At 40.3% G+C, this 19727-nt stretch overlaps 1 protein-coding gene across 2 annotated transcripts in view; it reads left to right on the forward strand.

Moving 5' to 3' along the window:
* The first annotated feature begins 3479 nt into the window (after window positions 1-3479).
* Window positions 3480-19727, forward strand: part of Suz12 (SUZ12 polycomb repressive complex 2 subunit) — a 44757-nt gene continuing 28509 nt past the window's right edge. The window contains exons 1-4 of one of the 2 annotated variants that reach the window (XM_036196951.1): window positions 3718-4006; window positions 5961-6007; window positions 6089-6153; window positions 11674-11742. In XM_036196951.1, the coding sequence (XP_036052844.1) occupies window positions 3718-4006; window positions 5961-6007; window positions 6089-6153; window positions 11674-11742 (470 nt within the window). Of the gene's footprint in view, window positions 4007-5960; window positions 6008-6088; window positions 6154-11673; window positions 11743-19727 lie in introns of both variants that reach the window. The other variant, XM_036196952.1, reaches the window with a different exon arrangement.

Here is a 19727-nt window from a genome sequence, read left to right on the forward strand (position 1 = left end):
TGGATCTCACTCTGTAGACCAGGCTGGCCTCAGATGCACTGAGATCCACCTGCCTCTGCCTCCTGAGTGCTGGAATTAAAGGCATGCACCACCACCTGCACCACCGCCCAGCTAATAACAGCTATTCTGTATTGCTTTATATGTTTCTCCCATATTTCAAAATGCAACTTAACCTTATCACTTTTTGTTTGTTTGTTTGTTTGTCAAGACAGGGTTTCTCTGTGTAGCCCTGGATGTCCTGGAACTCACTCTGTAGACCTCCAACTTGGGGATCTGACCTTATCACTTTTTTATTTTGCTATTTAGACCGTCTGAAAGGAATTTTAAAAATAGGCTAACTTTTTTTTTATTGTAAAAAGTGCATAGAGAAATGTTATTGAAGTCATAAATCAGTCACTAAATAAACAAGTCATTTCACCTCCCTCAGCCTGTTTTGTCAGTTGTAAAATGGAAATAATGCCACTGTCACAGGATCTTTATGAAAAAGTGAGTTTCTATAAAAGCATAATGACAATTGCAAGTGATGAAACAATTACTATTCTCTCCTTACAGACACATCTGGTCACGTGCTGGGAAACGTTCGAGAAAGGGAGCGTGGCCTTTGATTTTAGTAGTTTACATTCAATCACAGATATGGCATGAAGGGAAAAACAATGTAACATTTAGAAAGTACTCAAATTCATTGTTTGGAAGGGGACTTAAACATCCATACCATTGACTGGGAGTTGGCATCACAAATCTCAAAACTCTTACATACCAAGTAACAAAAAGGCAGCCACAGTCGCGACCAGCGTAGAGGTGATCTGTAAATGCTTTACCTCTCTGATTAAGATGACAATGTCACTAAAATGACCCCAGTTAATTCCAATTTGTCTGAAAGCAAAGTTGTTTTGTTTTGTCTTTGTTTTCGAGACAGGGTTTCTCTGTGTAGCTTTGCACCTTTCCTGGAACTCACTCCGTAGCCCAGGCTGTTCTTGAACTCACAGAGATTTCACCTGGCTCTGCCTCCCAAGTGCTGGGATTAAAAGCATGTGCCACCAACGCCCAGCGAAATCAAAGTTTTTTTTTTTAGCATTCCAAATAAAGATTCTTTATCTCTAAATAAAGAATGTGAAAATGAGAATCTATCAGCAGTGCCTCTCTCACGGATAGCTGGCTTCTTCATGATCAACACTGGTTAACTCAGGTGTATACCATCACTTCAATGCCTGATACTACCATTTCCTTTAAGAATACCCCAAATCGCTCAGGTCCATTTCTCTTTTCACCAAAGATTCATGATAATCTTTCACTTGGTTATTTGACTGTATCTGTCCCTGCATCCTTTCCTCCCCTACAACAGAACCCTGACAAACGATGAAGAGGTAGCATTTTGACAGGTATATTTATGGCTACTTAAATTAGCACTCTAGTTTGTAACTCAATATTTTGGGATTTGCTAAGAGTGATTTAATTATCCAGACTCCAACTGAATTTCCCAACACTATAAAGCAAAAGATGGGAAGCTAAAACTTCAGAAATCTCAGTGGGATGGCATTAATCAGAGATGTACTTTTTTCTAAAGAAAACATTCTATATAACCTATTTTGCAGGGGAAATATTTTTAAATACATAAACTAGTATAAAGACCTGAGAGCATTCTAAAGTTTTGTCTGAGTATAAAATATAGGCTGGGGCCAGGCGGTGGTGGCGAACACCTTTAATCCCAACACTCGGGAGGCAGAGGCAGGCTGGTCTCTGTGAGTTCAAGGCCAGCCTGGTCTACAGAGCGAGACCCAGGACAGGCACCAAAGCTACATAGAGAAACCCTGTCTCAAAAAACACACACACATTGTTGGAGCCCATTTAGGGTTCCTAGTGACTGTACCCAGCAGGACTGCATAAGAGGTTGATTGGACCACTTGGCTGTATCTAGCAAGGGGGAGGTCTTTTGCCTCTCCCCTTGGCATTGTTATAAATAGCCCTTTGGCATAAAGTTCTGGTGGCTAAGGATCCAGGCCCAGCTGGCAATCCTGCATGTCTATTTGTTTCACTCTTTATTCCTACCCGTCTCTTATTCCTCCCCAAGCCTCTTATTCCTCAGTTCTCAAGAGTCCCTGCGGTAAACAAATGTGGGAGCTGGTCTCTCACTGTATATATGCTGGGGCTGGACATATGACTCTGCACTTAAGAGCACTGGCTGCTCTTTCAGGAGACCTAGGTTCGATTCCCAGCACCCACTTGGAGGCTCACGACCATCTGTAATTCCAGTTCTAGGGAATCCAATGTCCTCTTTTGGCCCGCAAGGACAGCACATAACCATGGTATTGACTTACATGAAAGCACACTCACACACATTTATATATATATATGTTTTTTTGTTTTTTTTGATTTTTTGAGACAGGGTTTCTCTGTGTAGCTTTGTGCCTTTCCTGGAACTCACTCTGTAGACCAGGCTGGCCTCGAACTCACAGAGGTCCAACTGCCTCTGCCTCCCCAGTGCTGGGATTAAAGGGGTGCGCCACCACCGCCCGGTTTTAAAATATATATATTTTAATTTAAAAATATTGGCTGCTTATTTTGTCCAACTTGAAATTCAAGTCGTTCAGAGTATTAGCTCAACTGTAAGCCAATTTGTACTGAAAGACTTAGTCGGGCCTGTGCATCCAACTTTCCGAGCAAGTCGCTCCAATCCCGGACACCCTCACAAGCTTTTGACAGTCCAATTTAGAGTCACAAGAAGTGTCCCCACTCCGTCCTGGAGGAGAAAATTTGTATCTACTTCGCTCGCATCACGTGGAGAAACCACACTCTTAATCGGGAAGGATCCTGAAGCCTCACAGCACCTTTAAGGAAAAAAAAAAAAAATCTCCTTATTTCCTGCGAGACACGCCGCCGCCACAAAACAGATCGCCCCCTTTCGTGGGGCGAGCCCGTTCTCGTCCGACGCCGGCCGCCGCGACAAGCCTGTGGCTGCGCCCGTGGATTTCGGCCACGGGTGCCTTGGGGCACGTGGCGGCGAGGCGACAGGGGCTGCGGGTCCCTCCGGCCCCGGCTGAGCACACATCAACCCCGGGGCAGGCCACCTCCTAAAGACCACACGGTCTCGGGATCCGCAGAGTATCTCAAGGCCCCTTCGCCCTGGGTTCCTCCAGACACCGCCTCTCTTCTGGGGGTCTCCTACCCCCTGGGGGCGGCGACTGACGGCGCTCTCCAGGCGAGAAACGGCTCTCTAATCCGCTCCCGGGTCCCCCTCTGCCCACAATGCACCGGGACCAGCAGGAAGGCCGCTCCGACCCCTAATTTTCCCGCGAATTCAGTTCAAAGAGGCGGCCGGGCCCGCGGTCGGCAGCGCGCACGGGCCAACCAAGCCGCGCCTCCGCGAGGAGCGCCTCCGCGTGACTGACGGGGGGATCTGCGGACCAACGGGCTGGGCGGCCGGGCGGCGCGCGCTCCCGTCGGCCAATCAGAGCGCCGGGCGGGGAAGTGGGCGGAGCGAGGCCAGGGTAGGGTGAGCGGCCTCCGAAGCGGAGCGGGGCTCGGAGGAGGCACTTTTTTTTTTTTTTTCCTCCCTCCTTCCCTCCTCTCCTCCTCCCTTCCCTTCCCCTCTCCTCCCCTCTCTCCTCCTTCCCCCCTCGGTCCGCCGGAGCCTGCTGGGGCGAGCGGTTGGTGTCGCGGGCGCTCACTCTCCGGGGCCGCCCGGCGGGTAGCTGGCGGGGGGAGGAGGCAGGAACCGCGATGGCGCCTCAGAAGCACGGCGGTGGGGGAGGGGGCGGCTCGGGGCCCAGCGCGGGGTCCGGGGGAGGCGGCTTTGGGGGTTCGGCGGCGGCGGTGGCGGCGGCGACGGCTTCGGGCGGCAAATCCGGCGGCGGGGGCTGTGGAGGCGGCGGCGGCAGTTACTCGGCCTCCTCCTCCTCCTCGGCGGCCGCGGCGGCGGCGGCGGCGGGGGCCGCGGTGTTACCGGTGAAGAAGCCGAAAATGGAGCACGTCCAGGCTGACCACGAGCTTTTCCTCCAGGCCTTTGAGAGTGAGTGTGGGAGGCTTCGAGAGAACGAACGCCCCTCTCGAGCGTCCGGGGCACGGGGCACTCCGCCCGGCTTTCGGAGAGTGCGCTTGGTTTGGGAGTGGAGGGAGGAACGAGGGGGACGTCCCGGCTCCCGGGGTCCGGGGCAGGTCCTCGACTCCCGGAAGGTTCGCCCCGGGGCCCCCACGCTCAGAGCAGCCTTCTAGGTGCGGACGTGACGGTTGAACTGAATGCAGCCAGAGCCCGAGACGAGTTCGTGTTTTCTTTTATGCCTTCCCCACTCTACAAGTACCGGGGTTCCAGTTGTAGGTTTCGGGGGACAAGATGCATCCTGTGCGGGCGTGAGTGCTGGAAAAGCCGAGGAAATTGTCATTTGGGTCCGAAATGCCTTCGCGCACCCCCTTGGGCTGCGTGTTAACCCGGCACCGTGGGAAGCCTTAAGCCTCTCAAACCTATCCGCCCATTTTATGGATACGTAGACTGAGAGAGAATGGGCAAGCGTCTTCTCCGGGGATCACCTCGGAACTGTGCCTTAATTCCAGAACATTTTCTTATCTCAGTTTTCTGTTTTAAAAGATGAGTAGAGAGCGAAACTATGACTTACTTGGAAAGGGGAGCACAGTGTCTGGAAACAAACAATAGAATTTCTAAACAACATTGTGACTACAAATGAAATTTCTACTTAATAGATATTCTATCCTGGTTGTTTGCTTCGCTTTTGGGCAGTCTTCTAGCTAAGTATCTTACGGCAACTTGAATGAACTCAGCTTTACCGTCGAATGTCTTTATTTACAATATTACCGTGGCATATGTTGTGGGCATGGTATCAGCTGTGCTTGGAAAGACGTTTTACATTGTTTAATACTGTTCTTCATTCTCATTAGTGCTTCATGAAATTCTAATTGGAATTTAATACAAATAATTTCGATTTTTATTGAGACAAATATTGAACCTGCTTCAGAGATCATTATTCTTTTGCTTAATATACTTTTTTAAAAAAATCAGAAAAGCTTTTAAGTGGAAACGGAACTGAAGGACAGTCATAAAAATAAACACGCTTGTTTGTATCTCTTCTAAAATATCTTCACCTCCTTTTAGTTTAATTTGAAACTAAAACTAAACTGGAGATTAAGTGGAAATTGAAAACTTTGTAAATGTTAGGGGAAAATCAATCCTCTAGGAAGGTTTTAACTAATTGTTTTCAGAGGAGTCCACCTGCGAGAAATTATTTCTCATCAAGAATTAGGTCTTATTTTTTTTTCCTGATACTGATTTCAGTTTCTGGACGTTTAAGTTCTTAATATAATTAATATTTTAGGTAGTCATAATTAGATTAATACTCCTTAAATAAATGTGATTCTGGTAGCTCACTAATATCACTGGAATGGAGATATGAAAATATTTTTTTAACTTTAACTTGTCTTTTATAAAAATCTAAAATTTAAGTATTAAAAAGATTGTTCTGGGAACCTATCAATTATGAGTTTAAAATATAGTGAATTTTATAATATTAATTTAGATCATACCTGTATTAGAATGTTTGGAAAGAGTTTTATTTAATTACTAAAAGTTTTTGTAATGGCCAGTTAGAATGAAATTTTCATCATGTTTGGCTTCATCAAGTTTTTGTGGAATAGAGCTATCTCAAGGTACTTTGGAGGGGGGAGTGGAGTAAGTCATCAAATGAATTTACTGTTCTTTGCTTCTGCACAGTGATGGCGGCTACCTTAGGGTTAGTTTGAAATTGTAAATTGTATCTAGGGTGACAGGGAGGGAAGAGAATTTAATACTATAGATGACTGAGTGACCTTTAGTGCTTACTAATTTCCTGGATATAAGCAGATAGTACACTATTTCCACAAAGAAGATTGTTTTGTGCTGGTTAGATTGTGGGTTGATGGTTTACTGACAAGTTCATTAAAAAGATTGTGTTTGCATTTTGTTTCCTGTTACCCAGAACCAACACAGATCTATAGATTTCTTCGAACACGAAATCTTATAGCAGTAAGTAGTCAATGAAATTCACCAATATTATTTCATTCTTATAACTTCATCTGTAATTTTAATATTTTTAATTTTTTATAGCCAATATTTTTGCACAGAACTCTTACTTACATGTCTCATCGAAACTCCAGAACAAACATCAAAAGGTACATTTTATGAATCTTATTTCGAGATGATTGAACTACCAGAAAGTTTTATCTTGGAGTGGGGGAGAGATTCTCAGGAGAGATCTTCAAAATTTTGTCTTAAAAGTTGTAGTTAAATATTATGAAAAATTGAAAGAGCAACTAGTTGAATTTGGAATCATCTTTTTAAAGTATCATTTTTGTAATTAGCTTTTTTCTCTAATAGAAATTATTTAGTGAAGTGATTTTACTGACTTATTTTTTACTCTTTGCTGTTAGTTATTTTCAAGTTTGGTTGCTAGGACTTAAATGATTTTTCAAGGGCTCAGGGTACCTTTCTGTCTTTGATACTTTGGAAGTTAATAGAAGGGTCTCTAAAAATAAGATGTTTTGATCATCTGGTCTTAAAAGCAGATCCTGGGTATGTTGTACAGAACTTTTTACTGTAGGAACTTTGTGTGATATTTAGTAAAGGTAAACGGAAGTCAAGTTTTGTGATTTATGTGTAAGATCTATTTATTGAGTATATCAAAAATGAACAACTTTCAATTGAAAAGGAAGACCTTCCATTAAACTTTTCATATCTATAGTCTTACTGTCGGTTGAGTCAGGGTCTTGTTAGGTAGACATGGCCAGATAACTCGCCACATAACCTAGACTGGCCCCAAACTTGTGACTATTCTGCCTCAGCCTCCATCCCAGTACTGGGATTATAGGTATGAGCCACCACACCTATCTATTTTAATAGTCTTGATTTAATGAAACCATTCAACTGCTTCAATACATTAGAAAGTAAACAGGTCTCAAAAAACCAAAAGAAAAAAAAAGAAACTTAACTGCTTGGGAAAATCTTGGTTATTGTGAAGGCATTTCTAGGGCAAGATGCAGTTTTTGTAAATGCATCATAGTTTACTACAAATAATTGAAATGTAAGATTGTCTTATTTCTGGCAGTTGGAAGCTGGCACAAAGAGAAGTGAAGTGCATTTAATAGGTAAAAGTTGCTAAGCAACTTAACTAGGAAGAAGATAACAAATTAGGCAACAGATTAGATTGTCACTTTTTGTCTGTCTACTACATTATTTGATCTGTGCACCACATTTTTTCTGTTAAAGGAGCAGTAAATATTTTAGGGTCCTGTGGCCAGAAGACAAAATCAAGAATATTATCTAGGTTGCCGGCTGTGGTTGCGCATGCCTTTAATCCCAGCAGAGGAGGCAGAGGCAGATGTGTCTCTGTGAGTTCAAGGCCAGCCTGGTTTACAGAGCGAGTTCCAGGACAGGCTTCAAAGCTACACAGAGAAACCCTGTCTCGAAAAACAAAGCCCCCCCAAAAAAAGAATATTTTCTAGGTAGTTAATATAAAGAGAAAAGTGTTTATAAATGAAATTGTCTATATAAGGGTACAGTGTACACTGTTTTGTAAAGAAGCCTAATAAAAATATAGAATCCCTTTTGGTTTTGGCAAGTAAAGAAAAGCTTACTTAATTTTAAGGATTCACAGTCTGTTTCTATCATCATATCAGCTATTTACCTTTATCTTCAAAGACTGTTCTTGGCCTGTGAGTTTATACAAAAACAGTAAGCCAGATTTGATTGTGGTCTGTAGTTTCATTACTCTTGATTCATTCCATAAAACTTTGTGAACTTAACTTTTTTTATTAAAGTTTTTTAATATAGTTATTTAGGATATGACCTGGTTTTGATTTTAAAAGTGATAAAGTTTTTGAAAGTAAATTTTGTCAGGCGGTGGTAGCACATGCCTTTAATCCCAACACTCAGGAGGCAGAGCCAGGCAGATCTCTGAGGTTGTGGTCTACAGAGCGAGATCCAGGTCAGGCACCAAAATTACATGGAGAAACCCTGTCTTGGGGGAAAAAAAAACACCTAGATTTGGATTAATTTATAAGTAGATTGAATGCACATCATTTTCATAATGTTTGCTTATTAGACTGTCTCGTGGGATATATTTTGTGCCGACAGAGACAGCATAAAAAGTTTGATTCTGTTAGGCATGGTTGGCATATGCCTTTAATCTTAGCACTTGGAATGGCAGAGGCAGATAGGTTTCTGTGAGCTTAAGGCAAGCCTGGTCTACATACAAAGTTCCAGGACTACATAATGAGATTCTGTCTCAAAAACAAAGCAAAATTTTGGTAATACAAACTTTTTCTGATTATCCTTTGGATTTTAAGAACTGCCTTTGGGAGATTTTGAAGCAAATTTACTAGCCTAGAAACATTTATTTAAATCTCATTTAGATTGTTTTCTCACAAAATACATAGGGATTACATCTCGTTACATCTGATTTTAGGACTTTAGGAATAGGACCTTTAGATGGGTGGTCTTTGCCATCAGTGATTGAAGGTTTATGTTGCACAGTAAATTTTTACATTTGCATCTATGTATAATATGTACTATTAGTATAACAGTATTTTGTGGGGAAGGGCACTGTTGGGAATTGAATACAAGATTTTAGGCATGCTAGGCAAATGCTGTTACCTCTTAAGTTATTCTGAACCCTCCCAGTATGTCGCCTCCCCCACACTCCAAAGTTTGTGTAATTTTAATCATTACAGTTACTGGTGACCTTATGGTACCATTTTATTTGTTAATCTCACCTGTAGTATGATGTTGCTCTTCTAAAGAAGTGCTTGAAGTTGGAGAGGTGCTGGTTTTCTATGGTTGCTTCCTTTTTCTCTATGGAAAGCTGGATTGTTCTTACCTATTTCAAACATTTGCTACTGTTCAGTTCTATTAGTTTCACCTACATGAAACTCGGTGTTCAAGAAATGCTTGGATTTTTCAGTCTTACCTTTCTTTCGGCAGACAAAATTAACATTTTTTTCTTACTTATAAAAAAATTACTATTAAGTATTTCCAGTAATTTCCAGTAAAAAAAACCTTCCCTTAATATTTATACTGAACAGTTCTTTGTAATTAGCCTAAAAGATCCTTCAGTTTTCTTCTTTTATTCTTTCTAAACTACTACTAGGCTCTATGATAAAACTTGAAAATTGATTTTTTGGTTATTCTAGATACAGAGATTTTTTTGAAAAAATCTTTCACTAATGGAGAATGTTTTTGTACACCTAAAATACAGATACTTAAGACTGTTCTGTCAGTGTTTTACTGTAATGTATTCTTACTAGCACTTTCCTTTTTTTTTTTTTAAGATTTATTTATTTATTGTGTATGCAGAAGAGGGCGCCAGATCTCATTACAGATGGTGTGAGCCACTGTGTGGTTGCTGGGAATTGAACTCAGGACCTCTGGAAGAGCAGTTGGTGCTCTTAACCTCTGAGCCATCTCTCCAGCCCTAGATAATTTTTATTAGAGTAGTTGAGTATTTGGCCTGACCCAATGGTACCTCTTTGTAGTGTAAGGTATTGAAGGGCATGGAAGGGAGGATTTCAAGTTTTTGGTTACTTGTCAAAAACCTGTTTGAAGGGGGGTTGTTTTTAAAGAATAAGCCTTCAGTATGTTTGTAATTTCTATTATCTACACATTAGTATTAAAAAAACTAACTAAGAGACTGGAGAAATGGGTCAGTGGTTAAGAATACTGGCTGCTCTTCCAGAGGAACTGAGTTCAGTTCCTTGAAACCACATCATGCTTACTTAACCATCTATAGTGGGATCTGATGCCCTCTTCTGTCATGCAGGCATACATGCAAATAGAGCACTCATATACATAAAATACATCAATAAATCTTTTTTAAAAACTAACTGAATGTGGACTACATTGAGTTTTTTAGTTTTTTGAAATTTTGAAAATATCTCTGTATAAAGAGAAACATTTGTTTCTGATTAACAAATTACTTGCTGAGCGGTGGTGGCTCATGCCTTTAATCCCAGCACTCGGGAGGCAGAGCCAGGCAGAGTTCCAGCCTGGGCTACCAAGTGAGTTCCAGGAAAAGGCACAAAGCTACACAGAGAAACCCTGTCTAGAAAAACCAAAAAGAAAGGAAAAAAATTACTTGAAGCTTCATTTTTAACTTCTAGAACATAGCTCACTTTGAGAACTAAGATGAGGCTTATTTTGTAATCCATTCAATTTACATTGCTTTGGAAGATTTTATTTAAGCTTTTATTTTTGGAGGGGATGGTGGAATTTGTTTTTTCTGAAGCAGGTTAAGCCACATGTAGTGAGGTATGCCTGTAACCCAGTCCTTAAGGACTCTAAGAATTGCCTTGTGTTTGAGGCCAGATAGAGCTTTCATAATAAGTGTTAGCCCAGCTCAAACTATATAACAAGGCCCTCTATCAAGAATCAAATGTAGCTGGGCAGTGGTAGGGCACACCTTTAATTCCAGAGCTTGGGTGGCAGAGGTAGGCAGTTCTCTATGAATTCCAGGCAAGCCTGATCTACAAAGTGAGTTCCAGAACAACTAAGACTGTTACACAGAGAAACCGTGTCTTGAAAAACCAACCAAACAAACAAACAAAAAACCAAAGAATTAAGTGTCAGGTTAAAGGTGCATACATAATTTTATGATTGAATGATATGTGCCCTAACTTATTGTTACTGGTTTTTGCTATTTAATCTTTGTTATGGCATATCATTCAGCTAAAAATTTGCCAGTAACCTTTGAGGATGTTTTATGATTCTCAGTTACCTTTTCATAGTCTGGTGTGATGGTTCATACTGTAATACCAGGATTTGAACAGCTGAGGTAGGAGGGTTGTCCTGAGTTCAAGTCTAGCTTGGGCTACAGAGTGAGACACTTTCAAAAAGGATAAAGAATAACCATGGTGCTGGTATATATTTGTTGGGTTGCTTAATAGATACTGGATATTCTTAACAGGGCATGGTGGCACATGCCTTTAAACCTAGCACTGGGAGGCAGAGACAGATAGATCTCTTGAGTTCAAGAGTTCCAGGGTAACCAGGGAGAAACCCGTCTCTTAAAGAAAAAAAAAAAAAAAAAAGTTCCAAAAATATGCTTACTTTGCATTTGCTTGGCTCAACTTGATAGGCGCTCAAATACCTATTAAGATTAAGGCCAACCAGGCAACAGTGGCACACACTTTTAATCCCAGCACTTGGGAGGCAGAGCCAGGTAGATCTGTGTGAGTTCAAGGCCAGCCTCCTCTAAAGAGAGTTCCAGGACAGGCTCCAAAACTACACAGAGAAACCCTGTCTTGGAAAAAAAAAAAAAAGTTAAGGCCTTATGAAAAAACTATATGCTTTACAAAAGTAATCACTGCCCTTCAGGAACTTACAGCCTTTTAGAAATAAAATTCTTAAGAGAGGTTTTTAGGAGACTTTAAAAATAAGTAAAATTAAATGCCGTGGGTAAGGACAATTACTCATGACTTGGAGATAATTATAGGAGGTTTAATGAAAAATAACATTTACAGTTGAACTTGAGTGTCTACTATATTATAAAAAATTGTTTCAGTAATGTGTGCATTGTTATGAACTAGCTATCTAGTTTATCTTGAAATAATCAAAATTGAATTTCTACTTTGCTTATTACAGTACAATTTTGTATTTTCCCCAGTTGAGAAGTGATTGTTATGTTTATCTGTTTTTTCCAGGAAAACATTTAAAGTTGATGATATGTTATCAAAAGTAGAGAAAATGAAAGGAGAGCAAGAATCTCATAGGTAAGATAATCTGTCAGTTTACATTAAGTGATACACTTGAGGAAAGAGACAATTAGAGGGACCATTTCCCTAGTGATCACACATGATTGTTAGGAGTTTTTTTAAAAAAACAAAAACAAAAACAAAAAAAACAAACAATTACCTTAGAATCAGTTGCTCCAGGTACATGTATGAGTCAGGAATTAATTTCTGTAGCATGTCTGGCAAGAGATTCCTCAATACTGACTGTTTGACCATCTCTAATGTTAGAAAACTGTTTTCTAGGGCATAAATCATCGTTTATCTGTTAGCAATTTCTGGCATTTTAATTTAGGCTTAATCTTACTACTACCTCACTTGAGGAGAGGTGGCAACTAGAATTTATGGTGTACATACTTTGTGCTAGGTGCTTATCCTAAGTCAGTGATGCTCAACCTTCCTCATGCTTTAGCAAGCCTTTAATATAGTTCCTCTTATTCTGGTGACACTCAACCATAAAATTATTTTCCTTGCTACTTCATGACTGTAATTTTACTGTGGTTAAGATTTTTTTTATTTTTTGTTCTTTTTGAGACAGGGCTTCTCTATGTAGCACTGGCTGTCCTGGAACTCGCTTTGTAGACCAAGCTGGCTTTCGAACTCACAGAGATCCACCTGCCTCGGCCTCCCAAGTGCTGGTATTAAAGGTGTGCACCACCACCACCTGGCCCAGGTATGAATCTTAATGTAAATATCTGTGTTTTCCAGTGGTCTGAGGTGACTGCTGTGAAAGGATCGAAACCCAAAGGTTGAGAACCGCTGCTCTAAGTAATTACTCTTAATATGAAAGAAGGATCCCCTTTTTCTATCTCCTTATTTACCTCTTAGTACAAAATAATCATAGTTTTAGCTGGGCATGTGGCAAATTCCTTTAATCCTGGAACTTGGGAGGCAGAGGCAGCGGATTTCTGTGAATTACAGGACAGCCTTCTGTACTAAATGAGGTCCAGGACAGCCAGGGCTGTTAAAAAGAGAAACCCTATCTCCAAAAAAACCAAAAAAGAAAATAACTCATTGTTCTTTTTGAATATTCTAGGAACTAAAGTGCTGTTTATTTATTGACTACTTTTAGGGAGAATGTAGAAACTGGAAATTCTGGATAACTCTCCATCCACCTATCTCTCAGCTTCTGTGTTAGAGATTGAATACAGTTTGTTTGTAGCTTTGCCTTTCCTGGCTCTCGATCTGGATGGCCTTGAACTCTCAAAGATCCGCCTGCCTCTGACTCCCTAGTGCTGGGATTAAAGGCGTGCCCCACCACTGCCAGGCTTGAATACAGACAGTATTTTGTGAATGTTAGGCAAGTGCTCTAGTTAGCTATATATTCTGTCTCTTCGAAAAAACTTATATAGAAAAATTGTGGTGTTATGTTTTCTTTTTCTCTTAAATTTTGTTGTGGAGAAAGGGTCTTGCTTTTTATATATTCAGTCTGGCCTCACTTATCCTTTTTCTTGCATTACCCTCCCAAGTATAGAACAAGCATGTGCCATTTAATATCTTTCCAATCAACATAGGATATTGTCTTAGTAAGGATTTTTAGTGCTGTGATAAAAATACCATGAAATAAAGCATCTTGAGAAGGAAAGGGTTTATTTTAGCTTAGTTCCACATCATAGTCCATCACTGAAGAAATCAGAGCAGGAAATCAAGAAGGGGAAGATCCTGAAGCAGGAACTGAAGCCAAAGCTGTGGAGGTGTGCTGTGAACTGTTTTGCTCCCCAAGGCTTGCTCTGCCTGCTTTCACTGAGGACTGCCAGCCCAGGGCTGGTACCATCCACAGAGCTGGGCCCTCCCACATCCATCATCAATCAAGAAAATGCCTTGTAGGTCAATCTGGTGTGGACATTTCTGGATTGAAGTTCCCTCTTTTTCCTTCCTTCCTTCCTTCCTTTATTTATTTGATTTTTCAAGATAGGGTTTCTTGGTGTAGCCCTGGCTGTCTTGGACCTCACTCTAGACCAAACTGGTCTGAACTTAGATATCCATCTGCCTCTGTCTCCCTAGTTATGAGTGCTGGGACTTAAGGCATGTGCCGCCGCCCACCCCCCCAGGGGTTCCCTCTTCTAAGATGACTAGCTATGTCCAGTTAATATAAAACTAGCAAATATACTTAATTTATATCTTTTCATTTATTTATTTATCTATTTATTTTCGATTTTTCAAGACAGGGTCTCTCTGTGTAGCTTTGCGCCTGTCCTGGAACTCACTTGGTAGACCAGGCTGTTGTCGAACTCACAAAGATCCACCTGCCTCTGCCTCCCAAGTGCCGGGATTAAAGGCATGTGCCACCACTGCAGCCTTTTTTTTTAATGCTGTTTATTGAAGGAGGGAGGAGGTCTTAAATACAGGCTTATAGCACAATGGGAGAGCCCCGGAGGGTAGAAGTTTGCTACCAATGTTTTACAATCTTGCATCTAAGCTGTTAACGCCCAAAATGCAGGATACACAGACAAGGAACTTCCCTTAAGCATTCAGGAGGGTGGAACCTGGTGGGAATTAGCATAGGGAGGATATCAAAGTCAAGGTCATCAAGCAAAGTAACAATTGCCCAAAATGGGGGCCAGGGCCCTACAGGTCCCCTCTTTTACTGAAAAATGAGCGTCTGGAAAGATCCTAAATCTTTATTTAAAGTTTGTGTAATGTGCAAGATAGGAGTGAATATTCTCAGTGCCTGCACACTTACTTTTTGCTAATATTTTTATTTCAGATGCTTATCTGGTCACTTGCCCTTGACAAAACTCTAGGGGCGCTAAGGGATTTTTAATATTATATGTGGTGGTAGTGCTACTACATGCCTACATCTCCTGACTCTTAGTGCATCATAGTCTAGTTAGAACCTCATCTGATGACCTCTAACTTTTTTCTTCTGATTACCTTCATAATTTGCCTTGTAGTCATTTCAAGGTTATAAGAATAATGAGCCAATAAAAATTTTTTAGCATGTTGGGCAGTGCCTTTAATCCCAGCAAGAGGCAGATTTGTGAGTTCAGGGGCAGCCTGATCTACAGAGTGAGTTCCAGGACAGCCAAGGCTACACAGAAAGCCTGTCTTGAAAAGGAAATAAAAAAGTTTCATCTCTTTACCTTCCTTACTTAGGATTTAGTTCGATCGATAATAAACCCTACTACTATCTCATTGTGGCAGTATCTTTTATAAGTATAACAGCATTTCTATAAGAATGTGTATTATGGGTTGGGGATTTAGCTCAGTGGTAGAGTGCTCACCTAGCAAGTGCAAGACCCTGGGTTTGATCCTCAGCTCAAAAAAAAAAAAAAAAAAAAAAAAAAAGAATGCGTATTATAAGGAATTGTGAATTGTATTGACATGAACTGATCAGTTTTTTCTGATCAATTGCCCTCTGGTGATTGTGTTGCTTTTAACCCAGTGGTTTGAACTGCAGTTTATAGAAACATCAGTAGATTATATAAAATTCTTTTTTAGACTTTATCTTTTTCTCTATTTTCCACATGACATCAGTTCTTCTGTGTCTTAATTACCATAGCCGTATAAATCTTGTTTTGTGTTTTTAGGTGGTCTTACTATGTAACTCTGAGTGGCCTAGAATGTACCATATGTTTTTTTCCCCGTACAGACTTTTTTTTTTTAACATAGAAACAGGTCATAATTCAAAAGTCCATGGTTATTTAAAACTGAAAAATATTTTCTCTGTAGAAAATAGTAAAATGATAACATTTCCCAGTAAGCCCATTTAAACCAAATAATAGCTGAATTATACATAAAAATATTGGTTAGATTCTGGGATACAGAAGAAACCTATCTTCATCTGTTCAGAGAGCTATGTTTTACGTAAGTTTTGTGAGATTCCTATTCATCTTTCCCTTCACTGTTTGATTTATGGCAGACATTTTTCTGTAGGCTAATCCATAATCTAAAGATTTTAGCCTCCCCTCCTGAAAGAACACCAGCATATTCCTTCATTAGCTTGATGAAGCTTATCTTAATAGTGAAATGTTGCACTAAAGCTTGCCCATTGATTGGGCAAAACCAAAACTTCTTATAAGCCACAGTTATCCTTGAGTCCTCCCTGCTAGGTAGCGTCCATGGATCTGTGGGTTGCAGTCTGATTGTCCTTTGCTTTATATGTATTATCCACCTATGAGTGAGTACATACCATGTTTGTCCTTCTGAGTCAGGGTTACCTCACTCAGGATGTTATTTTTTTTCCCCTGGAGCTGAGGACTAAACCCAGGGCCTTGCGCTTGCTAGGCAAGCACTCTACCACTGAGCTAAATCCCCAACCCCAGGATATTTTCTAGTTCCATCCATTTGGCTCAGGCTGTTCTTGAACTCAAAGGTTTACTTGCCTCTGCTTCCTGAGAGCTGGAATGAAAGGCATGTGCTACTATGCCTGCCTTGCTATATGAATGAAGTTCTTGGAAGTCCTTAGATCAGGTCCTACATACATACAAACCTATACCATGTACACTCAAAATTAGGAGCCCTGGATGGCTAGTGAGCTTCAAAGCATTACTCTGAACCCCAGTGCTAGAGTTAAAGTGTGTGCCTGGCTTTGTATGAGGATGCTACAGATCTAGACAGGTCCTCATGCCTGCATGTTAGTCAAGCCATCTCCTCCCCAGCCTCTTGCCCACAGTTTTGAAAGACAAATTTTAGATCTTTTAAAATCGAGTTGGGTACAACGAATTCATCATTAAATCCTCTGATATTTGTATAATATTGTCTCAATGTTGTTCCCTAAGGTACTAAGATAATTTGAGAAGGTTTTTCAAGTTTTCCTCAAACTACCCAATAGTGTATTTCAGTGTACTTCTCATCTCAGATTAACTGTAGTCTTATTGTAGTGTTAATTTATTACATGGGGTTTATGGAAAATATCTTAGATGCCAGTGCTGGTACTATAAAAACTATATAATCTGTTGTCAAGTTCCTTGTTAGAATAATACCAGTCTTTGTTGTTCCGTGATATTAATTAAATTTAAAATCTTAAATCTTATACAAGAGCATTTCTCTTCTGAATTATTATAGACAGGAGGGCCTCATTCAGTTTGATCACAGTTATGTCTGTTCAACTCTAGTAGTCTAAATGTCTTCTGCAGAAATTCATGTTCTTTCAACACACACTTCCCAGAATTAGACTAGACCATTTCCATGCCCAGTGTATTTCATTTCCCAGAACTAAAGGGGATTTTTTTAGATTCACAAGAATATCATAGTACTGCAACCCAAAATCTAGTATAAATGCCTAAATTAGTTTTGTTGTTGTTTTGTTTTGTTTTTTGAGACAGGGTATGTCCTGACTGTCCTGAAACTCGCTTTGTAGACTAGGCTGGCCTCAAACTCACAGAAATTTGCCTGACTCTGCCTCAAGTGCTGGGATTAAAGGTGTGGTCACCACTCCCCAGTTTAGTTTTGAAATTTATGGCAAGTAAAAACAACCAAAATAATAACATTCATCTATGTTAAACAAGTTGATTTTCCATGTTCTTTTATACTTTATTTAGGTCTATAGCTGTCTTATGCATTAGTTATAGAAACTTGTTAGAAGAAGAAATTATGGACAGAAAAAGGATCGTGAGTCATGTCATGGGTTTTACTCCCCCACCCCCTCCCCTTTCTGGTTTTTCAAGATTTTTAGTCCTGGCTATTCTCAAGATCACCTGCCTCCTGAGTGCTGGGTGCCTCATGCCTTTTATGCTTTTCTAAGATGTTATTTTGTCACAATAAAGTTATTTTGATCTTAAAACACAATGTTAAAACTGTCATTTATACAAATTATTTGGAAAAGTAGCATTTTAAAAAGTAGCATACATCAAAGCACCTAGCAAATTTTAGAGACTCATAAGGTTGTACCTGCTTCTCAGATTTCCCTGAAGCGTCTCTTTGCTGGATAAATCCCCATGAAAGTTACCTGAACTAGAATTTTTTTATTTGAGAGGTCTTGCTATGTTTCCTGGGTTGGCTTTCAGTTTGCTATCATCCTCCTGCCTGCCTTCGCTTCATAGATGCTGGGATTATAGGCATATGACACCATCTCTTGCTGAATAGAGCTTTTATTGGTTGTTTTTTGTAGTTAATTTGCTTTGTTTGCCTTACTGGGAAATTAACCCAGAGCCTTGTTGCTTGTTAAGTAAGCACTCTTAACTTTTCAGAGATAACCTTAGTCTTAAAAGGTCTTTTATAACTATTTTTGTTAAAACCTAAACTTTAGAGTTACTTATCTTACTTTTGTAAACATCCTTTTGGTAAGCATCTTTTTGAACAATAAGAAGGTCTGGATCTGTATTTGGAGCCAGAGGGCTGTGTCACTTCCTTAGTGTACCGTCCCCCCCCCCCCCCCCACACACACACTATATTTAAGCTTTAGGGATATAATGGTGAGCAAAACACTTCTGCCTTTTTGGAGGGAAATAAATGGTGGGGAAGAAACGTAAGGAAAACGTGAGTGTATACCACAGGAGAAACAGTTCTTGTTTGAGTTGTTGAATGCAATGTAATGGCCAAGGAAATCGTGTCTGGAAAGATAAGCTGAAATTTGAAAAATGAATATACGAGTAAAATGAAAGAGGATAAGCAGGTGGTGGTTCTGGAAAAATGAACATGTGAACAGCCTTTGAGAGCAAGGCGTCTGAAGAGAGAGCAGGAAGAATGATTTGAGGAGGCTGGAAAAGGTGCCTATTACCAGTCAATTCAGGGTCTTAGAGGCTATATGAAGACATGGTCTTGCTGGGCATAGTGGTGCACACCTTTAACCCCAGCTCTCAGGAGGCAGGTGGATCTCTGTGAGTTGGAGGCCATTCTGGTCTACATAGTGAGTTCCAGGGTAGACAGAGCTACATAGTGAGGTGCTGTCTGGGAAAAAAAAAACCTAATAAATAAATAAAAGGTATGGTCTTTATTGTAGGAATACCTTTAAGTTATTCTTTACACATAAGTATCTTTGTAGTTCTAGGGATGGAACCTAAGACCACGTACTTACTTGATAGACAGTTGCTCTATCACTGAACTACACGACTAATGAAATTATTTTAAACAGTACTATTATATTAATAGCTCTTCCCTGCCCTTCTATTTTGTAGATAATGTTTAGGCTTCTTTGGTTTATTGTATATTTTTCTCTAATGTCTTTCCTTTTTAAGTTGTTTTTTCTGTTTTGTGTTCTTTGTAGTCCTTTCTGGTCTTGAACTCTTTATGTACCTGAGGTTGAATTTACATTGATCCTCTTGTTCTACCTCCTCAGGGATTATAGATATATGCCACCAGCCTTACTTAGGCACTCTATAGTTTTGAAAGATTTGTTTCTGTGTAATAGATATTCACCATCTCCCAATTCAAAGCCTTCTCTATCTTTATGTCTCAAATGCTATATTTGAGACCTAGGGTTCTAGAATAATGAATTCTGTAGTGTAATCTTCATATTTTTAGCTTTATATGTTAAAATACATAAGGAAATTAAGCCAAGAGATAGCTCAACTGTTAAAGGCACTTTTGCTTCAAAGCCTAATGATCCGGCTTTGTTTCCCATAACTATTATGGTTGAAGGAAAGAACTAATCCCCAAAAATTGTCCCTCTGATTTCTGACTTTGACACATGTATTGTGTGTACCCACACAAAACAGAATAAAGAAGTGAATGTGTAAAAGAGAAGTAGCTATCTTTGCACAGTGTAGATGCTAGTATATGAACTACTCCTTTTTTGCTTTGTTTTGTTTTGAGGCAGGGTTTCTCTGTGTTACTATTCTGGAACTCTGTAGACCAGGCTGGCTTTGAAATCACTGCGATCCACCTGCCAATGATTAAAGGTGCCACCATCACCTGGCTAGTTTTTCCTTTTTTTTCTTTTTGCCAGAGCTGAGTACCGAACCCAGGGCCTTGCGCTTGCTAGGCAAGCACTCTACCACTGAGCTAAATCCCCAACCCCTCTTTTTTTTTGGGGGGGGGTTCAAGACAGGGTTTCTCTGTGTAGCTTTGCACCTTTCCTGCCTCGA

The sequence above is a fragment of the Onychomys torridus genome, chromosome 8, assembly GCF_903995425.1.
Source record: "Onychomys torridus chromosome 8, mOncTor1.1, whole genome shotgun sequence".
Taxonomy (NCBI): domain Eukaryota; kingdom Metazoa; phylum Chordata; class Mammalia; order Rodentia; family Cricetidae; genus Onychomys; species Onychomys torridus.